Source organism: Amblyomma mixtum, chromosome 7 (genome assembly GCF_055824585.1).
Source record: "Amblyomma mixtum isolate Tamu chromosome 7, ASM5582458v1, whole genome shotgun sequence".
Taxonomy (NCBI): Eukaryota; Metazoa; Arthropoda; class Arachnida; order Ixodida; family Ixodidae; genus Amblyomma; species Amblyomma mixtum.
Window position 1 is genome coordinate 10,215,516 of NC_143018.1, and position 26,675 is coordinate 10,242,190.

Below are 26,675 nucleotides of genomic sequence, written 5' to 3' on the forward strand. Positions count from 1 at the left end.
GCCTAGTTTTGACCTTCAGCTGAGTTAGAGGTCAAACCTTGAGAAAAAGCACTTGAATCAGTATCCATGACCGTAGGAGTCGGACCCGCGGCTGCGCGAACAGATCTCCTTTAAGGGCCGCTCAGCGAGACCAGTATAGGCTAAGGGAGTAATTACTCATTGGCATCCACCTGAGCGCAGCCATACGGCCACAAAGGAAAGCTGTACAGCTTTCTCAGAAACTTCGTAGTTAAAGAAAAATTCGTCCTGGTCCGGGGTTCGAACCCGGGACCACCGCTACACCGGAGCAGTCGCTCTACCAAGTGAGCTAACCGGGACGGCAAGCTTATGGTAGGGCGAGAGCGAATTGATCAATAACTCGAAGTGGGAACAGTGTTGGTCAAATGTTTAGGGGAATCCCCCAAGGTGGAGTAGATTTGTAATAAGGGAGTAATTACTCATTGGCATCCACCTGAGCGCAGCCATACGGCCACAAAGGAAAGCTGTACAGCTTTCTCAGAAACTTCGTAGTTAAAGAAAAATTCGTCCTGGTCCGGGGTTCGAACCCGGGACCACCGCTACACCGGAGCAGTCGCTCTACCAATTGAGCTAACCGGGACGGCAAGCTTATGGTAGGGCGAGAGCGAATTGATCAATAACTCGAAGTGGGAACAGTGTTGGTCAAATGTTTAGGGGAATCCCCCAAGGTGGAGTAGATTTGTAATAAGGGAGTAATTACTCATTGGCATCCACCTGAGCGCAGCCATACGGCCACAAAGGAAAGCTGTACAGCTTTCTCAGAAACTTCGTAGTTAAAGAAAAATTCGTCCTGGTCCGGGGTTCGAACCCGGGACCACCGCTACACCGGAGCAGTCGCTCTACCAATTGAGCTAACCGGGACGGCAAGCTTATGGTAGGGCGAGAGCGAATTGATCAATAACTCGAAGTGGGAACAGTGTTGGTCAAATGTTTAGGGGAATCCCCCAAGGTGGAGTAGATTTGTAATAAGGGAGTAATTACTCATTGGCATCCACCTGAGCGCAGCCATACGGCCACAAAGGAAAGCTGTACAGCTTTCTCAGAAACTTCGTAGTTAAAGAAAAATTCGTCCTGGTCCGGGGTTCGAACCCGGGACCACCGCTACACCGGAGCAGTCGCTCTACCAATTGAGCTAACCGGGACGGCAAGCTTATGGTAGGGCGAGAGCGAATTGATCAATAACTCGAAGTGGGAACAGTGTTGGTCAAATGTTTAGGGGAATCCCCCAAGGTGGAGTAGATTTGTAATAAGGGAGTAATTACTCATTGGCATCCACCTGAGCGCAGCCATACGGCCACAAAGGAAAGCTGTACAGCTTTCTCAGAAACTTCGTAGTTAAAGAAAAATTCGTCCTGGTCCGGGGTTCGAACCCGGGACCACCGCTACACCGGAGCAGTCGCTCTACCAATTGAGCTAACCGGGACGGCAAGCTTATGGTAGGGCGAGAGCGAATTGATCAATAACTCGAAGTGGGAACAGTGTTGGTCAAATGTTTAGGGGAATCCCCCAAGGTGGAGTAGATTTGTAATAAGGGAGTAATTACTCATTGGCATCCACCTGAGCGCAGCCATACGGCCACAAAGGAAAGCTGTACAGCTTTCTCAGAAACTTCGTAGTTAAAGAAAAATTCGTCCTGGTCCGAGGTTCGAACCCGGGACCACCGCTACACCGGAGCAGTCGCTCTACCAATTGAGCTAACCGGGACGGCAAGCTTATGGTAGGGCGAGAGCGAATTGATCAATAACTCGAAGTGGGAACAGTGTTGGTCAAATGTTTAGGGGAATCCCCCAAGGTGGAGTAGATTTGTAATAAGGGAGTAATTACTCATTGGCATCCACCTGAGCGCAGCCATACGGCCACAAAGGAAAGCTGTACAGCTTTCTCAGAAACTTCGTAGTTAAAGAAAAATTCGTCCTGGTCCGGGGTTCGAACCCGGGACCACCGCTACACCGGAGCAGTCGCTCTACCAAGTGAGCTAACCGGGACGGCAAGCTTATGGTAGGGCGAGAGCGAATTGATCAATAACTCGAAGTGGGAACAGTGTTGGTCAAATGTTTAGGGGAATCCCCCAAGGTGGAGTAGATTTGTAATAAGGGAGTAATTACTCATTGGCATCCACCTGAGCGCAGCCATACGGCCACAAAGGAAAGCTGTACAGCTTTCTCAGAAACTTCGTAGTTAAAGAAAAATTCGTCCTGGTCCGGGGTTCGAACCCGGGACCACCGCTACACCGGAGCAGTCGCTCTACCAATTGAGCTAACCGGGACGGCAAGCTTATGGTAGGGCGAGAGCGAATTGATCAATAACTCGAAGTGGGAACAGTGTTGGTCAAATGTTTAGGGGAATCCCCCAAGGTGGAGTAGATTTGTAATAAGGGAGTAATTACTCATTGGCATCCACCTGAGCGCAGCCATACGGCCACAAAGGAAAGCTGTACAGCTTTCTCAGAAACTTCGTAGTTAAAGAAAAATTCGTCCTGGTCCGGGGTTCGAACCCGGGACCACCGCTACACCGGAGCAGTCGCTCTACCAATTGAGCTAACCGGGACGGCAAGCTTATGGTAGGGCGAGAGCGAATTGATCAATAACTCGAAGTGGGAACAGTGTTGGTCAAATGTTTAGGGGAATCCCCCAAGGTGGAGTAGATTTGTAATAAGGGAGTAATTACTCATTGGCATCCACCTGAGCGCAGCCATACGGCCACAAAGGAAAGCTGTACAGCTTTCTCAGAAACTTCGTAGTTAAAGAAAAATTCGTCCTGGTCCGGGGTTCGAACCCGGGACCACCGCTACACCGGAGCAGTCGCTCTACCAATTGAGCTAACCGGGACGGCAAGCTTATGGTAGGGCGAGAGCGAATTGATCAATAACTCGAAGTGGGAACAGTGTTGGTCAAATGTTTAGGGGAATCCCCCAAGGTGGAGTAGATTTGTAATAAGGGAGTAATTACTCATTGGCATCCACCTGAGCGCAGCCATACGGCCACAAAGGAAAGCTGTACAGCTTTCTCAGAAACTTCGTAGTTAAAGAAAAATTCGTCCTGGTCCGGGGTTCGAACCCGGGACCACCGCTACACCGGAGCAGTCGCTCTACCAAGTGAGCTAACCGGGACGGCAAGCTTATGGTAGGGCGAGAGCGAATTGATCAATAACTCGAAGTGGGAACAGTGTTGGTCAAATGTTTAGGGGAATCCCCCAAGGTGGAGTAGATTTGTAATAAGGGAGTAATTACTCATTGGCATCCACCTGAGCGCAGCCATACGGCCACAAAGGAAAGCTGTACAGCTTTCTCAGAAACTTCGTAGTTAAAGAAAAATTCGTCCTGGTCCGGGGTTCGAACCCGGGACCACCGCTACACCGGAGCAGTCGCTCTACCAATTGAGCTAACCGGGACGGCAAGCTTATGGTAGGGCGAGAGCGAATTGATCAATAACTCGAAGTGGGAACAGTGTTGGTCAAATGTTTAGGGGAATCCCCCAAGGTGGAGTAGATTTGTAATAAGGGAGTAATTACTCATTGGCATCCACCTGAGCGCAGCCATACGGCCACAAAGGAAAGCTGTACAGCTTTCTCAGAAACTTCGTAGTTAAAGAAAAATTCGTCCTGGTCCGGGGTTCGAACCCGGGACCACCGCTACACCGGAGCAGTCGCTCTACCAATTGAGCTAACCGGGACGGCAAGCTTATGGTAGGGCGAGAGCGAATTGATCAATAACTCGAAGTGGGAACAGTGTTGGTCAAATGTTTAGGGGAATCCCCCAAGGTGGAGTAGATTTGTAATAAGGGAGTAATTACTCATTGGCATCCACCTGAGCGCAGCCATACGGCCACAAAGGAAAGCTGTACAGCTTTCTCAGAAACTTCGTAGTTAAAGAAAAATTCGTCCTGGTCCGGGGTTCGAACCCGGGACCACCGCTACACCGGAGCAGTCGCTCTACCAATTGAGCTAACCGGGACGGCAAGCTTATGGTAGGGCGAGAGCGAATTGATCAATAACTCGAAGTGGGAACAGTGTTGGTCAAATGTTTAGGGGAATCCCCCAAGGTGGAGTAGATTTGTAATAAGGGAGTAATTACTCATTGGCATCCACCTGAGCGCAGCCATACGGCCACAAAGGAAAGCTGTACAGCTTTCTCAGAAACTTCGTAGTTAAAGAAAAATTCGTCCTGGTCCGGGGTTCGAACCCGGGACCACCGCTACACCGGAGCAGTCGCTCTACCAATTGAGCTAACCGGGACGGCAAGCTTATGGTAGGGCGAGAGCGAATTGATCAATAACTCGAAGTGGGAACAGTGTTGGTCAAATGTTTAGGGGAATCCCCCAAGGTGGAGTAGATTTGTAATAAGGGAGTAATTACTCATTGGCATCCACCTGAGCGCAGCCATACGGCCACAAAGGAAAGCTGTACAGCTTTCTCAGAAACTTCGTAGTTAAAGAAAAATTCGTCCTGGTCCGGGGTTCGAACCCGGGACCACCGCTACACCGGAGCAGTCGCTCTACCAATTGAGCTAACCGGGACGGCAAGCTTATGGTAGGGCGAGAGCGAATTGATCAATAACTCGAAGTGGGAACAGTGTTGGTCAAATGTTTAGGGGAATCCCCCAAGGTGGAGTAGATTTGTAATAAGGGAGTAATTACTCATTGGCATCCACCTGAGCGCAGCCATACGGCCACAAAGGAAAGCTGTACAGCTTTCTCAGAAACTTCGTAGTTAAAGAAAAATTCGTCCTGGTCCGGGGTTCGAACCCGGGACCACCGCTACACCGGAGCAGTCGCTCTACCAATTGAGCTAACCGGGACGGCAAGCTTATGGTAGGGCGAGAGCGAATTGATCAATAACTCGAAGTGGGAACAGTGTTGGTCAAATGTTTAGGGGAATCCCCCAAGGTGGAGTAGATTTGTAATAAGGGAGTAATTACTCATTGGCATCCACCTGAGCGCAGCCATACGGCCACAAAGGAAAGCTGTACAGCTTTCTCAGAAACTTCGTAGTTAAAGAAAAATTCGTCCTGGTCCGGGGTTCGAACCCGGGACCACCGCTACACCGGAGCAGTCGCTCTACCAATTGAGCTAACCGGGACGGCAAGCTTATGGTAGGGCGAGAGCGAATTGATCAATAACTCGAAGTGGGAACAGTGTTGGTCAAATGTTTAGGGGAATCCCCCAAGGTGGAGTAGATTTGTAATAAGGGAGTAATTACTCATTGGCATCCACCTGAGCGCAGCCATACGGCCACAAAGGAAAGCTGTACAGCTTTCTCAGAAACTTCGTAGTTAAAGAAAAATTCGTCCTGGTCCGGGGTTCGAACCCGGGACCACCGCTACACCGGAGCAGTCGCTCTACCAATTGAGCTAACCGGGACGGCAAGCTTATGGTAGGGCGAGAGCGAATTGATCAATAACTCGAAGTGGGAACAGTGTTGGTCAAATGTTTAGGGGAATCCCCCAAGGTGGAGTAGATTTGTAATAAGGGAGTAATTACTCATTGGCATCCACCTGAGCGCAGCCATACGGCCACAAAGGAAAGCTGTACAGCTTTCTCAGAAACTTCGTAGTTAAAGAAAAATTCGTCCTGGTCCGGGGTTCGAACCCGGGACCACCGCTACACCGGAGCAGTCGCTCTACCAATTGAGCTAACCGGGACGGCAAGCTTATGGTAGGGCGAGAGCGAATTGATCAATAACTCGAAGTGGGAACAGTGTTGGTCAAATGTTTAGGGGAATCCCCCAAGGTGGAGTAGATTTGTAATAAGGGAGTAATTACTCATTGGCATCCACCTGAGCGCAGCCATACGGCCACAAAGGAAAGCTGTACAGCTTTCTCAGAAACTTCGTAGTTAAAGAAAAATTCGTCCTGGTCCGGGGTTCGAACCCGGGACCACCGCTACACCGGAGCAGTCGCTCTACCAATTGAGCTAACCGGGACGGCAAGCTTATGGTAGGGCGAGAGCGAATTGATCAATAACTCGAAGTGGGAACAGTGTTGGTCAAATGTTTAGGGGAATCCCCCAAGGTGGAGTAGATTTGTAATAAGGGAGTAATTACTCATTGGCATCCACCTGAGCGCAGCCATACGGCCACAAAGGAAAGCTGTACAGCTTTCTCAGAAACTTCGTAGTTAAAGAAAAATTCGTCCTGGTCCGGGGTTCGAACCCGGGACCACCGCTACACCGGAGCAGTCGCTCTACCAATTGAGCTAACCGGGACGGCAAGCTTATGGTAGGGCGAGAGCGAATTGATCAATAACTCGAAGTGGGAACAGTGTTGGTCAAATGTTTAGGGGAATCCCCCAAGGTGGAGTAGATTTGTAATAAGGGAGTAATTACTCATTGGCATCCACCTGAGCGCAGCCATACGGCCACAAAGGAAAGCTGTACAGCTTTCTCAGAAACTTCGTAGTTAAAGAAAAATTCGTCCTGGTCCGGGGTTCGAACCCGGGACCACCGCTACACCGGAGCAGTCGCTCTACCAATTGAGCTAACCGGGACGGCAAGCTTATGGTAGGGCGAGAGCGAATTGATCAATAACTCGAAGTGGGAACAGTGTTGGTCAAATGTTTAGGGGAATCCCCCAAGGTGGAGTAGATTTGTAATAAGGGAGTAATTACTCATTGGCATCCACCTGAGCGCAGCCATACGGCCACAAAGGAAAGCTGTACAGCTTTCTCAGAAACTTCGTAGTTAAAGAAAAATTCGTCCTGGTCCGGGGTTCGAACCCGGGACCACCGCTACACCGGAGCAGTCGCTCTACCAATTGAGCTAACCGGGACGGCAAGCTTATGGTAGGGCGAGAGCGAATTGATCAATAACTCGAAGTGGGAACAGTGTTGGTCAAATGTTTAGGGGAATCCCCCATGGTGGAGTTGATTTGTAATAAGGGAGTAATTACTCATTGGCATCCACCTGAGCGCAGCCATACGGCCACAAAGGAAAGCTGTACAGCTTTCTCAGAAACTTCGTAGTTAAAGAAAAATTCGTCCTGGTCCGGGGTTCGAACCCGGGACCACCGCTACACCGGAGCAGTCGCTCTACCAATTGAGCTAACCGGGACGGCAAGCTTATGGTAGGGCGAGAGCGAATTGATCAATAACTCGAAGTGGGAACAGTGTTGGTCAAATGTTTAGGGGAATCCCCCATGGTGGAGTTGATTTGTAATAAGGGAGTAATTACTCATTGGCATCCACCTGAGCGCAGCCATACGGCCACAAAGGAAAGCTGTACAGCTTTCTCAGAAACTTCGTAGTTAAAGAAAAATTCGTCCTGGTCCGGGGTTCGAACCCGGGACCACCGCTACACCGGAGCAGTCGCTCTACCAATTGAGCTAACCGGGACGGCAAGCTTATGGTAGGGCGAGAGCGAATTGATCAATAACTCGAAGTGGGAACAGTGTTGGTCAAATGTTTAGGGGAATCCCCCAAGGTGGAGTAGATTTGTAATAAGGGAGTAATTACTCATTGGCATCCACCTGAGCGCAGCCATACGGCCACAAAGGAAAGCTGTACAGCTTTCTCAGAAACTTCGTAGTTAAAGAAAAATTCGTCCTGGTCCGGGGTTCGAACCCGGGACCACCGCTACACCGGAGCAGTCGCTCTACCAATTGAGCTAACCGGGACGGCAAGCTTATGGTAGGGCGAGAGCGAATTGATCAATAACTCGAAGTGGGAACAGTGTTGGTCAAATGTTTAGGGGAATCCCCCAAGGTGGAGTAGATTTGTAATAAGGGAGTAATTACTCATTGGCATCCACCTGAGCGCAGCCATACGGCCACAAAGGAAAGCTGTACAGCTTTCTCAGAAACTTCGTAGTTAAAGAAAAATTCGTCCTGGTCCGGGGTTCGAACCCGGGACCACCGCTACACCGGAGCAGTCGCTCTACCAATTGAGCTAACCGGGACGGCAAGCTTATGGTAGGGCGAGAGCGAATTGATCAATAACTCGAAGTGGGAACAGTGTTGGTCAAATGTTTAGGGGAATCCCCCAAGGTGGAGTAGATTTGTAATAAGGGAGTAATTACTCATTGGCATCCACCTGAGCGCAGCCATACGGCCACAAAGGAAAGCTGTACAGCTTTCTCAGAAACTTCGTAGTTAAAGAAAAATTCGTCCTGGTCCGGGGTTCGAACCCGGGACCACCGCTACACCGGAGCAGTCGCTCTACCAATTGAGCTAACCGGGACGGCAAGCTTATGGTAGGGCGAGAGCGAATTGATCAATAACTCGAAGTGGGAACAGTGTTGGTCAAATGTTTAGGGGAATCCCCCATGGTGGAGTTGATTTGTAATAAGGGAGTAATTACTCATTGGCATCCACCTGAGCGCAGCCATACGGCCACAAAGGAAAGCTGTACAGCTTTCTCAGAAACTTCGTAGTTAAAGAAAAATTCGTCCTGGTCCGGGGTTCGAACCCGGGACCACCGCTACACCGGAGCAGTCGCTCTACCAATTGAGCTAACCGGGACGGCAAGCTTATGGTAGGGCGAGAGCGAATTGATCAATAACTCGAAGTGGGAACAGTGTTGGTCAAATGTTTAGGGGAATCCCCCAAGGTGGAGTAGATTTGTAATAAGGGAGTAATTACTCATTGGCATCCACCTGAGCGCAGCCATACGGCCACAAAGGAAAGCTGTACAGCTTTCTCAGAAACTTCGTAGTTAAAGAAAAATTCGTCCTGGTCCGGGGTTCGAACCCGGGACCACCGCTACACCGGAGCAGTCGCTCTACCAATTGAGCTAACCGGGACGGCAAGCTTATGGTAGGGCGAGAGCGAATTGATCAATAACTCGAAGTGGGAACAGTGTTGGTCAAATGTTTAGGGGAATCCCCCAAGGTGGAGTAGATTTGTAATAAGGGAGTAATTACTCATTGGCATCCACCTGAGCGCAGCCATACGGCCACAAAGGAAAGCTGTACAGCTTTCTCAGAAACTTCGTAGTTAAAGAAAAATTCGTCCTGGTCCGGGGTTCGAACCCGGGACCACCGCTACACCGGAGCAGTCGCTCTACCAATTGAGCTAACCGGGACGGCAAGCTTATGGTAGGGCGAGAGCGAATTGATCAATAACTCGAAGTGGGAACAGTGTTGGTCAAATGTTTAGGGGAATCCCCCAAGGTGGAGTAGATTTGTAATAAGGGAGTAATTACTCATTGGCATCCACCTGAGCGCAGCCATACGGCCACAAAGGAAAGCTGTACAGCTTTCTCAGAAACTTCGTAGTTAAAGAAAAATTCGTCCTGGTCCGGGGTTCGAACCCGGGACCACCGCTACACCGGAGCAGTCGCTCTACCAATTGAGCTAACCGGGACGGCAAGCTTATGGTAGGGCGAGAGCGAATTGATCAATAACTCGAAGTGGGAACAGTGTTGGTCAAATGTTTAGGGGAATCCCCCAAGGTGGAGTAGATTTGTAATAAGGGAGTAATTACTCATTGGCATCCACCTGAGCGCAGCCATACGGCCACAAAGGAAAGCTGTACAGCTTTCTCAGAAACTTCGTAGTTAAAGAAAAATTCGTCCTGGTCCGGGGTTCGAACCCGGGACCACCGCTACACCGGAGCAGTCGCTCTACCAATTGAGCTAACCGGGACGGCAAGCTTATGGTAGGGCGAGAGCGAATTGATCAATAACTCGAAGTGGGAACAGTGTTGGTCAAATGTTTAGGGGAATCCCCCAAGGTGGAGTAGATTTGTAATAAGGGAGTAATTACTCATTGGCATCCACCTGAGCGCAGCCATACGGCCACAAAGGAAAGCTGTACAGCTTTCTCAGAAACTTCGTAGTTAAAGAAAAATTCGTCCTGGTCCGGGGTTCGAACCCGGGACCACCGCTACACCGGAGCAGTCGCTCTACCAATTGAGCTAACCGGGACGGCAAGCTTATGGTAGGGCGAGAGCGAATTGATCAATAACTCGAAGTGGGAACAGTGTTGGTCAAATGTTTAGGGGAATCCCCCAAGGTGGAGTAGATTTGTAATAAGGGAGTAATTACTCATTGGCATCCACCTGAGCGCAGCCATACGGCCACAAAGGAAAGCTGTACAGCTTTCTCAGAAACTTCGTAGTTAAAGAAAAATTCGTCCTGGTCCGGGGTTCGAACCCGGGACCACCGCTACACCGGAGCAGTCGCTCTACCAATTGAGCTAACCGGGACGGCAAGCTTATGGTAGGGCGAGAGCGAATTGATCAATAACTCGAAGTGGGAACAGTGTTGGTCAAATGTTTAGGGGAATCCCCCAAGGTGGAGTAGATTTGTAATAAGGGAGTAATTACTCATTGGCATCCACCTGAGCGCAGCCATACGGCCACAAAGGAAAGCTGTACAGCTTTCTCAGAAACTTCGTAGTTAAAGAAAAATTCGTCCTGGTCCGGGGTTCGAACCCGGGACCACCGCTACACCGGAGCAGTCGCTCTACCAATTGAGCTAACCGGGACGGCAAGCTTATGGTAGGGCGAGAGCGAATTGATCAATAACTCGAAGTGGGAACAGTGTTGGTCAAATGTTTAGGGGAATCCCCCAAGGTGGAGTAGATTTGTAATAAGGGAGTAATTACTCATTGGCATCCACCTGAGCGCAGCCATACGGCCACAAAGGAAAGCTGTACAGCTTTCTCAGAAACTTCGTAGTTAAAGAAAAATTCGTCCTGGTCCGAGGTTCGAACCCGGGACCACCGCTACACCGGAGCAGTCGCTCTACCAATTGAGCTAACCGGGACGGCAAGCTTATGGTAGGGCGAGAGCGAATTGATCAATAACTCGAAGTGGGAACAGTGTTGGTGAAATGTTTAGGGGAATCCCCCAAGGTGGAGTAGATTTGTAATAAGGGAGTAATTACTCATTGGCATCCACCTGAGCGCAGCCATACGGCCACAAAGGAAAGCTGTACAGCTTTCTCAGAAACTTCGTAGTTAAAGAAAAATTCGTCCTGGTCCGGGGTTCGAACCCGGGACCACCGCTACACCGGAGCAGTCGCTCTACCAATTGAGCTAACCGGGACGGCAAGCTTATGGTAGGGCGAGAGCGAATTGATCAATAACTCGAAGTGGGAACAGTGTTGGTCAAATGTTTAGGGGAATCCCCCAAGGTGGAGTAGATTTGTAATAAGGGAGTAATTACTCATTGGCATCCACCTGAGCGCAGCCATACGGCCACAAAGGAAAGCTGTACAGCTTTCTCAGAAACTTCGTAGTTAAAGAAAAATTCGTCCTGGTCCGGGGTTCGAACCCGGGACCACCGCTACACCGGAGCAGTCGCTCTACCAATTGAGCTAACCGGGACGGCAAGCTTATGGTAGGGCGAGAGCGAATTGATCAATAACTCGAAGTGGGAACAGTGTTGGTCAAATGTTTAGGGGAATCCCCCAAGGTGGAGTAGATTTGTAATAAGGGAGTAATTACTCATTGGCATCCACCTGAGCGCAGCCATACGGCCACAAAGGAAAGCTGTACAGCTTTCTCAGAAACTTCGTAGTTAAAGAAAAATTCGTCCTGGTCCGGGGTTCGAACCCGGGACCACCGCTACACCGGAGCAGTCGCTCTACCAATTGAGCTAACCGGGACGGCAAGCTTATGGTAGGGCGAGAGCGAATTGATCAATAACTCGAAGTGGGAACAGTGTTGGTCAAATGTTTAGGGGAATCCCCCAAGGTGGAGTAGATTTGTAATAAGGGAGTAATTACTCATTGGCATCCACCTGAGCGCAGCCATACGGCCACAAAGGAAAGCTGTACAGCTTTCTCAGAAACTTCGTAGTTAAAGAAAAATTCGTCCTGGTCCGGGGTTCGAACCCGGGACCACCGCTACACCGGAGCAGTCGCTCTACCAATTGAGCTAACCGGGACGGCAAGCTTATGGTAGGGCGAGAGCGAATTGATCAATAACTCGAAGTGGGAACAGTGTTGGTCAAATGTTTAGGGGAATCCCCCAAGGTGGAGTAGATTTGTAATAAGGGAGTAATTACTCATTGGCATCCACCTGAGCGCAGCCATACGGCCACAAAGGAAAGCTGTACAGCTTTCTCAGAAACTTCGTAGTTAAAGAAAAATTCGTCCTGGTCCGGGGTTCGAACCCGGGACCACCGCTACACCGGAGCAGTCGCTCTACCAATTGAGCTAACCGGGACGGCAAGCTTATGGTAGGGCGAGAGCGAATTGATCAATAACTCGAAGTGGGAACAGTGTTGGTCAAATGTTTAGGGGAATCCCCCAAGGTGGAGTAGATTTGTAATAAGGGAGTAATTACTCATTGGCATCCACCTGAGCGCAGCCATACGGCCACAAAGGAAAGCTGTACAGCTTTCTCAGAAACTTCGTAGTTAAAGAAAAATTCGTCCTGGTCCGGGGTTCGAACCCGGGACCACCGCTACACCGGAGCAGTCGCTCTACCAATTGAGCTAACCCGGAGCGACACCGGAGCGACTGCTCCGGTGTAGCGGTGGTCCCGGGTTCGAACCCCGGACCAGGACGAATTTTTCTTTAACTACGAAGTTTCTGAGAAAGCTGTACAGCTTTCCTTTGTGGCCGTATGGCTGCGCTCAGGTGGATGCCAATGAGTAATTACTCCCTTATTACAAATCTACTCCACCTTGGGGGATTCCCCTAAACATTTGACCAACACTGTTCCCACTTCGAGTTATTGATCAATTCGCTCTCGCCCTACCATAAGCTTGCCGTCCCGGTTAGCTCAATTGGTAGAGCGACTGCTCCGGTGTAGCGGTGGTCCCGGGTTCGAACCCCGGACCAGGACGAATTTTTCTTTAACTACGAAGTTTCTGAGAAAGCTGTACAGCTTTCCTTTGTGGCCGTATGGCTGCGCTCAGGTGGATGCCAATGAGTAATTACTCCCTTATTACAAATCTACTCCACCTTGGGGGATTCCCCTAAACATTTGACCAACACTGTTCCCACTTCGAGTTATTGATCAATTCGCTCTCGCCCTACCATAAGCTTGCCGTCCCGGTTAGCTCAATTGGTAGAGCGACTGCTCCGGTGTAGCGGTGGTCCCGGGTTCGAACCCCGGACCAGGACGAATTTTTCTTTAACTACGAAGTTTCTGAGAAAGCTGTACAGCTTTCCTTTGTGGCCGTATGGCTGCGCTCAGGTGGATGCCAATGAGTAATTACTCCCTTATTACAAATCTACTCCACCTTGGGGGATTCCCCTAAACATTTGACCAACACTGTTCCCACTTCGAGTTATTGATCAATTCGCTCTCGCCCTACCATAAGCTTGCCGTCCCGGTTAGCTCAATTGGTAGAGCGACTGCTCCGGTGTAGCGGTGGTCCCGGGTTCGAACCCCGGACCAGGACGAATTTTTCTTTAACTACGAAGTTTCTGAGAAAGCTGTACAGCTTTCCTTTGTGGCCGTATGGCTGCGCTCAGGTGGATGCCAATGAGTAATTACTCCCTTATTACAAATCTACTCCACCTTGGGGGATTCCCCTAAACATTTGACCACCAGTATAGGCTATGGCCGAATTTTTTTTTTATTTTTGCATGGGAATAGTGCCGAAAAGAAAATTTAACACGAGGCGTGTTCGCTGCGGCGTTAGCCTAATTTTGTTGCGGAAGCATCACTAGGCTATCGCCGCAGCCAATACGCCTCGTGCAAGACTGCACCACACTCTCGCGCTGTGCATTGGAGATCGTCGTCTTCATCAGCTTCCGTCTGCTCCGTCATGCGGCACTGCCTGCTCACCGTCGTCTTCTATGTAGCACAAATCCGTGCTCCCGCTCCGATTCGAATGCAGTAAACATGCTCTGTAGTTTTTCTTCCAGTATCGATGCAAATACGCAATGGCCACTGGGAAACACTTTGTCACCTCTCAAGCAACAGAGAGGCCGGCTGCCTACCTTGCAGGAACATGCACCGTGCGAGCGTGAAGAGGTTTTCCAAGAGTCTTGCAACGAACTTCTGTGAAGAACCAGGAGCCAGCGACTTGATCAAAGTCAGCAGTAGAAGGAAAACTCCAAGGGCTATCCATACCTGCAGGTGTAGGAATGTGTAGTTTGTTGCTTAACTTGCATGGTACTGCAGTGACAAAGTCAGTTGTATACTTTAGCACACGACTGAAATTGACATCCACGTCACTAAACTTAGTTCTGAACGACCACTGTACTCACATAGCTACTTCAAGTAATCAGGCTCAGAGAATGATTGAAATAGCTTACTGAAATATTTGTTTTCCATGAGCATTGGCCTGCGGAAAGCATCCTGTAGAAAAATGCCTAGACTGGGGCAAACGTCAAAGAAAACCCGATGATTTTGTCGTGTTTCGTAATATATTTCCCGGTCTCACCATAGTTGGTCTATTTTAGACATGTTTGAAGAGGGCATGGTGAGAGGAGGGGGGAACAGCCACTGTAGATCGGCGCGACGATTGTCCCTTGGCCCAGAATGCGTTAGCACGTCATGAACGTTCAAGGCATACAAGAGGGGAGAATATTTCTGCCGTTCACAATCTAAAATCGCGTCGCATTTGATCACATCTTTACGTATCACGAAATCCATATTCAGTAAATTAAACATACTGGAACTCCCCTTTTCGGTACATTTAGTACGGCTCCTCGTAATTCGTATGGTGTTTCTATAGTTATTTTGCACCTAAGTAAATATTTACCATTTTAAGTTTGTTGGACTGTCTTGCTGCTCCTCACCTCCCTAAAGTCATCAGTTGGTGCAGTTTAGTGGTTTTTTTTCTGTTATCACCACCGAAGCCGGTCTTTCCGTCGAACTACCCCAGCGTAATTGCAAAACAGCACGTGCAGCCAACAGCCACGCGACTTCTACATCATGCACTACCGTCGTGCTCTAAAAAAACCATATGGATGACATAACGTTCGCATTTAAGAGTGCGCTGTAAAGTATAACGTAACATATTCCTATAGCAGAAGAGGAGAAACTGTGTGCGCTGAAAAAAGTAAAAAAAAATCATAACATCTTAGGCAAAACACAGTATTCCACCGTCCTACAGCGATTACGCGCGAAGCGTGCGTATTAACTAGATGAGGATACCTAAGATGCACGAGGCCTGGAGAAACTGTGCAGTCGCTGGTTGCGAGTATTGTAGTGCTACAACACTCCGGCGGGTACATATACCTGCCGCTTCTCTTGTTCCAAGCAACGCGACAACGCTAAGGGTTCAGTTCAGAGGAGAACCCGGCGTTGTAGTTGGCGTGTCGAGAAAATCCGGATTGGTCGAGAGGGTATAGTGAGGTCACACGTGGAGCTGCCGAATTGAAAAGTGATTAAAGCATTATTTGAACTGTGATTATAAAGTCGAAACATGACTCAAACGTCATTACGATATGTAAGAATGTAAATTGATTGCACTGAAAAGAAAATTAGGGTAATTAGGTGGGAATCGAACCTGTGACACATGGGCAATTGGGGTAATTTTCTTTAAACGTGGTATTTACTACACTGAAATTATATTCTATATACATGAAATATATGCAAAGCTTTAAGGAAACGGCACGACAGACATCTAAAAAAAAGGCACCGCAACCGAGCACTAGACGGGAGGTAAGGCTGCGCACGCCACCAAAAGGGAGTGCCACTCTGGTTTAAAGTCTGTCAGCTCATGCTCTTCCCTCATATGAACAATCACATAGCAGAAATGAGATTTCACCGAAACAACTGATTCACAGTGCCGGTCCAACATTGAAGTTTTTTGTAAGAAAAAAAAACATATCAAGAGGTTCCAACGGTGAGTGAAGACCGCTTGGTAGAAATGACTCTCACGTCAGGCTCGAAGACTGTTAGGGAGGAAGCAATGCTGCTGTTCTCAGAGGTATCGTTGCCGAATCCACCCAGGATGACCACGTCCTCGGCCCAGATGCTGGACGTCGGCTCGGCCACCTCGTTGCGCGAGTTGGTCGGGTAGAAAAGCGTGAAGGAGACGTCGCTCTCCTGCGGTGCACATACGCAGGGTATACCTTGGTCGGTGGATCATGAACACATACCGGCCAGGACAGCGTCATTATCATCCGCAGCCTCTACGGCTCAATCCCTGAACGACTAATTCGTCTCTCAGTAACCTCCAGTTCTGCTTGTCGACAGCAGTGCTCGCATTAATGAAGATAGCCAGCTCCGTCAGTCTCATAGACCACCCTCGGTTGAGTTATCTTCGTGTCCACTTTGACACTCTAACAGACCCCAGGCTGTCAGTTTCGCGCGTTACATGTCCCACCCTCGTCTATTTCTCTTTCATTGCGAAAGCACTATTGAACAGGGTCAAACCCAAGAACCTTGTGTGAAGCCTCGGAGTCGCTCGGGTACTCGGGTTAGTTCGGAGTACCGTCGCAACAGCTGTAGCCAATGGGAGGAGGATGTCACGCCAGCTACCGCCGAGTGGAGAGAGGGAGTGAAGATGAGCGAGAAACGAGGTTGCGTGCACATGCAGATGCCAGGAAGAAGAGGCGAATAATGCGCACATGCTTTCGTACCTCTACTCGGTTTAACTGCGTTAAAACCCAACCCCTTCTTTTAATTTCAGCCAGGATACACTTTATTGCGCACTTTACTGGTAGCGGATTTGCCACGCGAGAGCCAGCTGGTTTTGCAGCTTATATGAGGAAAAGGAGGAGGTGGGAAGGTGTAATGCGGAGACTGTATGGCTGGTTCAAAGAAGCAGTGGGAGAGAGCGACATAGTATCCTGGGACCTTTGGGATATGAAGGTGTGGCTCGCCGACGGTGCAAATGTGCCCTGACCGGCGTACAGATAATACTAAGCTGAAGTTTGCTCAGAAGATAAATGTATGAGGTGGAGAGTCATTCGCTTTCTAATGCATGCGCCTCTCTCTCTCTCTCTCTCTCTGTCGCGCTGCGTGAGTCAATTTTTTTTTTTTTCATTTCTAAAAAAAGAAAATAAACAAAAGGGAGGAAACACGCCGTGAAAAAGGTAACGCTCACACGTCCGGCGCTTACGTGCCCTCTGCACTTTCCCTCCCCTTTTGGGCGCTGGTTTCGAGTTACTTCGACACGTAGGTAACGAGTACTAACGCGCTTTATTACCACACGCAACCTAAACTACAGTAGGATACAAATTAAGAAAACAGAAGTTGGTAAAACTGGGACACGCACCGCGGCGTGTTGTATTGCTCTGCTATCCAATGACAACACTAAACAAATATAGCTTTTTAATGTTTGACTGCGAGCTTTTTGATGTATGACAACCCAGAGGCATCAAAGCTCTTGAACTTATAATTTTGTCTGTTGTTTAGCTTCTTGTTTAGCAGGCGGTCGACATGCTCGGCTTATAAATTATGGTCGATTAAAAGTCTTACTACTACTACTACTACTACTACTAAGAAAAATTTTAACAGCGGACTTGATTTTGTCGTGGTGCAATTCTGTGCGGTGGTCTTGAACGTGGGCGGAGCTTTACAGCAGAAGTTGTATCCGCCTATAGCGTTCATGTCAACTCAAGAGAGAGAGAAAAAAAAGACAAGGTTTGCGACGCAGAAGGGCTTTGTACTATGCGAACTCCAAAACCGCTCGAAACAGTTTGAGAACGGTGAGCAGTGCACCGGCTTATCATTGACCACATGGGTCACTTAAAACCACAGCGGTATTGAGTGATACTTCTCGTAAGTCTTCCTTACGAATGCGTCGATGCACGTAATGTGGTGGTTGGTATATGCAATAACAGCAGGACCTTACATTCCTCTGCAGTTCCCCGATGAATCCTGTCCAGGAGCCATTAGGCATCTTGGTACCCCACTCAGGATTGGCGAGGACGGTTGTCTTGTGCCTGTTACCAAAAGAAAAAATCACAATCATGAAAGCAAACGTTCGAACCCCATCACGTATAGCCCTGTGGGAAGACTGAAACGATGGGGGACGACACATAGAGGAGAAACGACCGGACATGCGCCTGTCAAAGGAAATGCACCATATTGCCACGTATCATTGTAGTGTTTGTTCGTTCACGCTCAAGGCTGCAGGAAAGGGTTGTTATCACTTTTGTTCGTGGCGCGAGAAGCGACCAGACTAATATCGATTGATCGCAGCCATGAAGGGCTGCATCTAGGTTTTTCTAGATTACTGTAGATGATCTTGTCCTGTTATCTGGAAGTTTCCTTGCCGCCTTTAAATTGAGCGATGCCGCGAGCGGCTGACATTCGTAGTTCGACGACCGCCGAGCACGCCTGTTGCTTACGCCGCCGCCGAGTGATTCAGCTCTTTATTTGGGCTGACTTGCGCCCCCAAAAGAACTGAATCACTCGGCGGCGGCGTAAGCAACAGGCGTGCTCGGCGGTCGTCGAACTACGAATGTCAGCCGCTCGCGGCATCGCTCAATTTAAAGGCGGCAAGGAAACTTCCAGATAACAGGACAAGATCATCTACAGTAATCTAGAAAAACCTAGATGCAGCCCTTCATGGCTGCGATCAATCGAGATTAGTCTGGTCGCTTCTCGCGCCACGAACAAAAGTGATAACAACCCTTTCCTGCAGCCTTGAGCGTGAACGAACAAACACTACAATGATACGTGGCAATATGCTAATAGCCAGAAGGGAGCAGAAGGAGTACAGGCGTTAGACCTTTTGGGGACTAACTGCGTTACCACATTCATTAGTCCCTCAAAAGACTGAAGGTTACTCCCTCCGAGACTAATTGCAAAGGGAGATCAGCTACAGTTACTCTCGGCGCGCCCGCGGAGTAACCATTCGCGTGAGGGCTAAATGTTGCTGTTACTCCTCATTTACCCCTTTTTGACGTAGAGTGCAACAACGTTATTTACCATTTTAATAAGTTGGGCGGGTTGGTGTTGTTCCACGAGCTAAAAACAGCGCAAAAAGCCTACAGCAAGAACAAAAAATGCACCTCTGGTCCCGTGCATTTCTTCTTGTTGTCCTTCGTCTTTTGCGGTGTAGGCTGTTTTTGAATCATTTAACGCGTTTTGATTATTATGCAAAGCGTTGGTATTACCACAAAGAGAACTGCAAGCATAAATTTTCTTCCCACAAAACCAACGACGTGAGATTATTTGTGTACTTTATCGTATCCAGGTGTCCGCATTACTATAGGGCATAGACGAAATAGTCCTGAAGCGTGTTCGTTTGTGGTAACCGCATGCTTCATAAATAAGATCTACATTGCGAGTGCATTTTGGCAAAAGGATCGCGATTTGATTTGAAAAAAGCTTACCGAATTCCCATTTGCTCTGCTAAGTCCCAGAGAAGTTTCAGGAGGCCCGATGCGAAGGTGATATGGTGAATACTGCCATTAGGCAAAAACTGTGCGTGAGGTAGGTGCTATTTGAGAAAGAACAAGAATAACGCAACACTACGTCACTTAGAAACCTTGAAGAGTGATGTTTAAGGGTTCATTTTTTAACTGCAAGGCATGACGCACCCGTATAATTTTTGTGCTGAATTGTTAATCAGGTAAAAACTGCTTTTACGGTGAATAAAAGCACTCTTGTATGAAATGGATAAGCAGGAGACACAGATATTCAAAGATGTGACATGTGGAGCTACCACTTTACTGAAAAACAACGAAAGTAGGTCGTCGGAGCGTTGCGTAGATAAAAAAACGCGTATTAAATATAAATTTTAGACAACGCTGGACATACATAATCCGCTTACATTCATTGTGCTTATGCGCAAAACCGGTCCCGCGGTATATGCCATTGCTCCTTCTCAGCAAAAGCTGGCAACGGTAGTTGACGTAGTTTGCATATTTTGTGGCTTCGTCGCCGTTAGTGGGTACGTCTCAACGATGACTGGCTGGTTGTTACAGCCAGCCCTGCCACAGGCTGCACTAACGGTTGTCCAACTAAACTACTGTTGCGCTCCTTCGTCGCTAGCATTCTACACCGCTAGACAAGCTCCGTAACCTGATTGGTCAGAGGGCGAACGTCGTCACAAGTCCGTGCTTTAGTGGGATTCATGTTTGACAAACGAGTGTGAACACACCATCCGTCTGCACTCACTTTGCACGTGACAGGCGAGCAGAGCGTTATTTATGAGTCGCCAACAGGTCGAGGTTTGCAAAGCTTCCGGATCAATGAATCGAATAGAATCACGTGAATGCATGCTTATCCAGTCTTGAACCGCGGTTAATTTCTTTATTCGAGGCGCTCGGCTCGATCATGCAAATCGGCGAGTCCTGTTCGTGGACACATGAGCGTGGCGCGCGGGCAGGAAAGCTTAAAGCGGAAAAGAAACTGACTGCGCCGCAGACGTACGATTCCTCTCATTTGTCGGTATAGCTCTGTGCTTGGAGATATACAGATTGGTGTGTCACATATGTCAGCGCCCATGTTCCCATTCTCTTAACTCGTAATGAGGAAAAAACTTACGAGATATGACTTTTGTGAACAACTAGAGTATCGGCTGCTGTGGTATCACGGCAGCGAGATCGATCTTCAACCAGAATCGGTTTCATACCGAGCAGCTGTAGCCGAACATGTTGTCGAGAAACTGTTTGGTGAATGCCTTGTTGCAGCCTCTCTCTTGAGTGCTGCCTTGGCTTGCCGATTCCGTCGCCTCGCTTCTGCCTCGGTAGGTCGAACAGCAGGGTCCTGGTAGAGTGTCTAGTCCTGGCGTCGACTCGCCTCGATTGATATGGATCGAACCACGGCTAGCCCAGCAAACCATGCAGAAACCTCTCAGAGACTTCTAGCTAGACGTCTCTGAGAGGTTTTTGGTTTGCTGGGAGGTGGTGGTGGTGGTGATCTCTTTTATTACTCCCAAAAACCGGGGACCAGTCCAAGGACCGGTTGCGCTGGCTTAGAGGAGGTCGGCGGGGATCCCTTGGGATGTCGCGGCCTCCACCGCGCGCTAGATAAGCCGGCGTTGGCCTGCCGGGTCGGAAGCACGCAGGAGAGACTCCCACGTCTGTGGGGTGTTTGAGTTGTTTGTGTTGTAATGTGTACAAGTCCACACCATGTGTATGAGAGTGGCTGGAGTTAAGCAGTGTTTTGCACATGAGGTCTATCTGTTGCGGAAAGATCCTGCTGTATAAGAGGGGATTTGGAAAACTGCCAGTTCGTAGTTTGCGCCATTGGACGGCCTCGCGTCTTGTTAGATCACGGTGTGCGGAAGGATAGAGACATCTTTCGACCCGGTAGTCCTGGAGTATGTCCGTGTAAGTGGTGAGTAGAGAAGCGCGTGAGATATTAGTGTCAGAGGAAGCAGGGAGGCTGATCATACACTCTGCTCGGCAGCTGAGATCTCGGGCGAGAGTGTGTGCCTGGGCGCTCTCCGCGTCCTCGCCTGGATTGATGCGGCTCGAACTTAAGGGTACTTGCATTCAAGTCAATTCGCATAGATTGATGCGGATCGAACTAGAGGGTCTTCGCGTCCAAGTCAATTCACCTGGAGTGATACTGATCAGTCTACAGGGTCTTCGCATCTTAGTCAATTCGCCTGGATCGATGCGGCTCGACCTGCCGGTCCTTCGCGTCTAATCTTGTGCAGGAGCATAAAGAAGTAGGAATCCGGAAAGAATTCAGGATGGGAGCCGTTCGGTTTCTGAAAGGAAGTTATGAATGGCGGTGTGCGCATTTCTGTCGCTGTTCCCAAGCGTAGAACCTCCAGGATAAAGAAAAACTACAGAGTAGGCTTCCGGACGTCACAAGCGCACCAGCAAAGTGCATTAAATTATCATACGAAACCAGAAAGTGATTTGCATATATTTGGCGGTTTCCTGTGTTGCGCCACGCAAGCTGCGCGGTGCTCGCTGCTCAGCTAAGCGTTCGATGCGACAGCCGAATTACACGTGAAGTCGAGATCGACGAGCAGCAGTTATGGCGTCTATATCATTAAGGTGGCACTTTGGACTAGTTGATGTGGCATGGCGAAGAGATACTGGGTAGGAGAGACATGCACCATTTTTCTTGGGAAATGCACAGGTCGATCCTGTCTCGCCTGCGCTGTATCTCTTCGCATAAACGATTATTTAGAGCGGCAGTCAACTGCACAAGAGCAAATCATTACCTCTTTTCCATATCGAACAGCTGATTGCTCAAGCAGGGCAATTCATCTTTGAGCATCCGATCTGTAACAATGTGTTTGCGAATGGAGAAAACGGGTGTGTTTGAGTGGAAGACAAATGCAGGCGCGCTGTGCTAACATCTGAATACAATACGGAAGAAATTGGCTTTAAAAATTGGTGTTGGGGAAAGGAAATGACGCAGTAACTGTCCCAGATATCTCGGTGGACACCCGAACCACGCCGTAAGAGTAGGGGTAGAGGGAGTGAAAGAAGAAAGGAAGAAAGAGATGCCGTAGTGAAGTTCTCCAGAATAATTTAGACTACCATGGGGATCTTCACTGACATCGCAGAGCACACGGGCCCCTTTTGCTCTTCGCCTCCATCGAAACGCGGCCACAGCGGTCGGCTTCGAACCTAGGTGCTTCGGCTCAGTAGACGAGCGCCTTAACCACTGAGCCACAGCGGTGGGTCGAATGCGGGACAGTCACGGGTGGATTTATGAGCAAATCGCGAAAGGGGAGGGGGGGGGGGGGGGGGGCGACCTATGGTTTTTCATTATATGTAGAAAGGAGGTGAATGAGTGTTGTTATTCAGTAAAAGATTTATCGCCCTTAAATTCGCCCCGGGTACAGTGCTCTAGATAAGTTTTTTCTTGAAGCAAAACTGACTTCCGACTCGGCCGTCTTCAAAGTCAAAATGAAGACCAACTTAAGGGGCCAAAAAGAATTGGCCTAGTAGTAGTTTGAAAGAAATGATATGTGCGCGCCTCCTTGCAAACGAATCAAGTTTTTCTTCTGGGCGAAACATTGTTTTCAGCTAAGGACGGCACGGCTATTCACGAGACGGTCTTGCCACAGGTCCTCAACAGTTAGCAATGCTAAAACTGTACAGTAAAATCTCAAGAAATCCCAATTAAACTCCATGCGAATATCTCTCCTCAAGCCTGAACTGCATAGTGCAGCGTTGCTTGCCCACCTCCGACATGGGCACTACGGCAGACGTGACTACTGTCAGAGGGCCCTGTCGATGAAAGTCCAGCCGCATAGTTTCGGTTTCACTTTTCCGACCTCAGCGCCAGCCCGGAATGACGGCGGCTGTCCTCCATGCACCGGCACGGCCAACCGAGCACAACTGCTTTGTTTCGGATGTCGATTAGCGTGCGGCTGACGTTTTCTTTTTCCTTAGAACGCACCCAGTCTTCATTACCGGGCGGTGCTTTTCATCATTCAACTGCGCCGAAACATATGTGACGCGCTGTTCGCGCTTAGATGACTCCGCTTGTGAGGAAGCACCGTTACTTCACACCGTTAAGAAAGCTGCCGAAGACTTTAGATCAGTTCTGCTTCGACATTCACAACAGTGTGTACCAAAGAAGAATCTAATCATTACACTCTACCGTGTACATGATGCCCGCTTTGCTGCATAACCCGACTATACAGACTGCACAGACATCCGTTTTTAAAACACAAATCCGTAAATGCTAAAACAAAAATCTCCCCCGTATACAGACGAAAATAAAACCGCAGCGCTGCCCTACAGTTTTGATGATCTGCCTGGTATACGAGAGATGCGGGGTTTGACACCCAGTGCCAAGCACACACCTTGTTTTCCAATGAGTACAGGCTTTCCCCTGGCCTGTTACTCGACTTGGCTGGAGTGATGAAATGCTTAGAAAAACGGGACCCTGGCCCAGACTTATGCACACCAAGAACTTAACGACGGTATGGCCATGTAGGCTCTGTACTATTACAATCACCGCCACAGCAAAGGTACACGTAGCTGCAACATGAAATTACACTCAGTTTGCATAGAATTTTGTTCACTTCTCCAATGAACTTTCTGTTCTGTGTACTATTATGTCCAGACCAAAATTATCCCAAAAGAAAGGCAAAAGGTGTGCTCTCACTCAGACTTATGAAGTAATCACTTAACATACACATACAACGATTTCCCTTCCATGTAGCCACCGACTACTATCGAGGACAGAAGGGCCCAGTATGCTCCATCATCAAAGTCACATAGTGGTCCGCACGCCAAGGGGTGTTAGTCTAGAAGTGCCTGCTTCTGGGCATGGTGCGAGCTGCAGCCCACACGGTGAATCAACAAGCTGGTGCACTTAGCGGCGTATGACGCCACTCTCAGACAGTCGGTGATAAAACTTTGTTATCTGTACTGGGAGTGATGGGTTCTGTCGACCCCTCTAGATGACCCTCAGTCGGCGCAGACTTCCTCCGCTGAAGGTTGATGGGGCGCCGGCAAGCTGCATTTATTATTGGGCTTTACCAGCAGCTTGCTGCTGGCTACTGAAATGTGGCTTAGCATAGCAAGCTGAAAGATTGGAACACCAATCCGGGTCATTCTCAGATGACCGTCCCTTCTAGCAGGAATGAACATGCGATAAAAAAGTATACCACCGCCAGCGATAAGTCTATTGTGAGTGCTCGCACGTCCTGGGCACTTCTGTTTTTGATACAGTACACATATAAACTGAGCACGATGAAGATAAGCCTTACCAGCCCATCTCTCAGAAACGTTCCATCAGACTGAAACAATCGCCTTCTGAAAACTGCAATAAAACCCACCCTACATCTATCACATACAGAGCTTCATGTAAACAAACACACTCTTAGTGTTCAGTGCCTTGTGCACTTCATGAGAATATCCACATATATCCAAAACTGCAGCTGCCTAAGACTACACCTTCCACAGAACAAGAAAAAAAAAACATGGGCAGAAACAAAAAAAAAAGTTTATTTGTGACACTGCTATCTCAAGGCAAACACTCAGCAAAATTTTCGACATGCAACTTTTAGACAAAAAGCTGGGTTTAAAGCAGGAGCTGCCCTACTGAAGCTGCAGTCGCCCCCTTTTCTACAGGAGCAAGAGCTACTTGCCAACCTATTTATGCTGCAAGGTTCATATTCATGGTCTTTACAACTACTGCCTTTAATCTCTCCTGTGTTAGGGATATCATAAAGTATAAATTAAACCCAACTTTTGGAGCTGTACCAGTAAATATGTGATAAACTGATATACTCATCCTGAATTATGATGCACCATGGTTCGCACACAACTGTTCATAAAGATTAACCCAGTAAGGATTAAGTAATGCATCAGAAAGTAACAGTGCAGTACTTTCTGCTGTAACTAAACAATGAAGCAATCAGGAAACCACAGTGTGCTAGAAAAAGAAGATATAATCTTTTTTTACAAACAGACTTCAATGAGGGTCACGCAGTCACATTGCTGGATAAGATGCAAGTGAAAGTAACAAGCAGCAAAGCTTTTTTTTTTTCCAGCAGGAAAGGAGGGCGACAGTTCCTACATACATTTCCCACATGCCAACACATTTGTGTTAGTTTTAATCACGAGTAAAAGACAAGGTTGACCGGGTCAGCTCTGTCATACACTAGTCACTATTCAAGGTTCAATTACAGTCACCCCAAGTCAATAATGTGGCCTATTCTTAAATTAGGAGCATTAACTCTACTCAACTCTACACAAAGCACACATATACAAGAAAACTGCACGTCAAGGAAGAGGAAGTAAGCAGGCAGATGCAAATGCTGAATCATGCGTTCCCGACCTCAAGTACATAACAATAAAATCAGTAAATAAAGGACATTCTTTACGTCGACAACTTGTGCTCAAAAAATGATCAGCGGGGCCCATCACATCAATTTCTAAACATATCACACAACATTTATACACTGTCAAGTGCAAAACGAAATGAGGTCTTAACGGTGACAATGAATCGCAACAAGTAATAAATATGTTAAACGCCAACCAAGAAACTTAGTTTCCCATCACTTTAAAGGACATATAACAGCCAATACGCAGCTGTATATAAATAACACATCAGCAGACATATAATACAAGTGATGAAAAAAAAGAGCGACTCACGGTGCACGCATTCTGTTCAGTGAATTTCGTAGCAAAAACAAAAAGAAATGAGAGAGTGTAAACATGAAAAATGTGGGAAACAACACAACTTTGCAGTTCACAAACAATGCCTCGATAAGAATGAAGGCAGCTCAAGGTTTCCAGAAACAGGACCGAATGTGCTGGTGATAGAAACAACATATTTCTACAAAGCATGCTGCTAGGTTACAAAGGAAAGAATTTAAAAGCACGCACTCGCTGATATTATTGAAGTGTTTTCTCTGCCCAAAAATTATACAAAGTTCTCAGCAAAGAAAGGTCGGCACAACATTATTTGAGGATTGTGAGATTTAATAAATCCTCCAATTTATGGAAAACTAATACTGCCATGAGGCAACTGTAAGTGCATAATCAAATCATAATGTAGATAGCAAAGATGCTGCTGTGCCCTTGATCCCATACAGATCGGTGTGTGGCTTCTTGTAAGGGGTGCTATTATTTCCCACACCTAAAAAAATAAAAACTGCTGACAACCGAGAGCAATTAACAGTTGGTGCCCAGGTCTCCCTGGTCAATATAGCAAGTCCAATCAGCAAGTTTACCGACTGCCTCAATGCAGTAAACCTGAAGTAGCTTCATAAGCAAGTGTCCAGGTTCTCGAGACAGCTATGTGAACAACAAAAGTTGGAATAAATCTGATAAAAAAAGATGTGACGTTGAAGACGCTGCAACGAGGAAATGTTCCCAGGATGTCGCATTACTGGTACAATCGAGTTTTGCTGAATACTATGAGTGGGAGATTCTGCCGGAGACCGTCTTGATGTTGGACCTGCAGGTTGGCAGCCGAGAA

The 26,675-nt window shown here is 48.2% G+C and overlaps 1 protein-coding gene across 3 annotated transcripts in view; it reads right to left on the bottom strand.

The window, feature by feature from the left end:
- The window catches only part of AIMP3 (aaRS-interacting multifunctional protein 3), a 45,646-nt gene that overhangs the window by 9,384 nt on the left and 9,587 nt on the right, over nt 1-26,675 (bottom strand). Inside the window, exons 5-8 of one of the 3 annotated variants that reach the window (XM_089551653.1) lie at nt 19,151-19,257; nt 17,662-17,752; nt 15,741-15,908; nt 13,850-13,982 (exon numbers count right to left, since the gene is read on the bottom strand). In XM_089551653.1, the coding sequence (XP_089407779.1) occupies nt 13,850-13,982; nt 15,741-15,908; nt 17,662-17,752; nt 19,151-19,257 (499 nt within the window). Of the gene's footprint in view, nt 1-13,849; nt 13,983-15,740; nt 15,909-17,661; nt 17,753-19,150; nt 19,258-25,120; nt 26,655-26,675 lie in introns of those variants that run through there. The other 2 variants (XM_089551654.1, XM_089551655.1) reach the window with 2 other exon arrangements.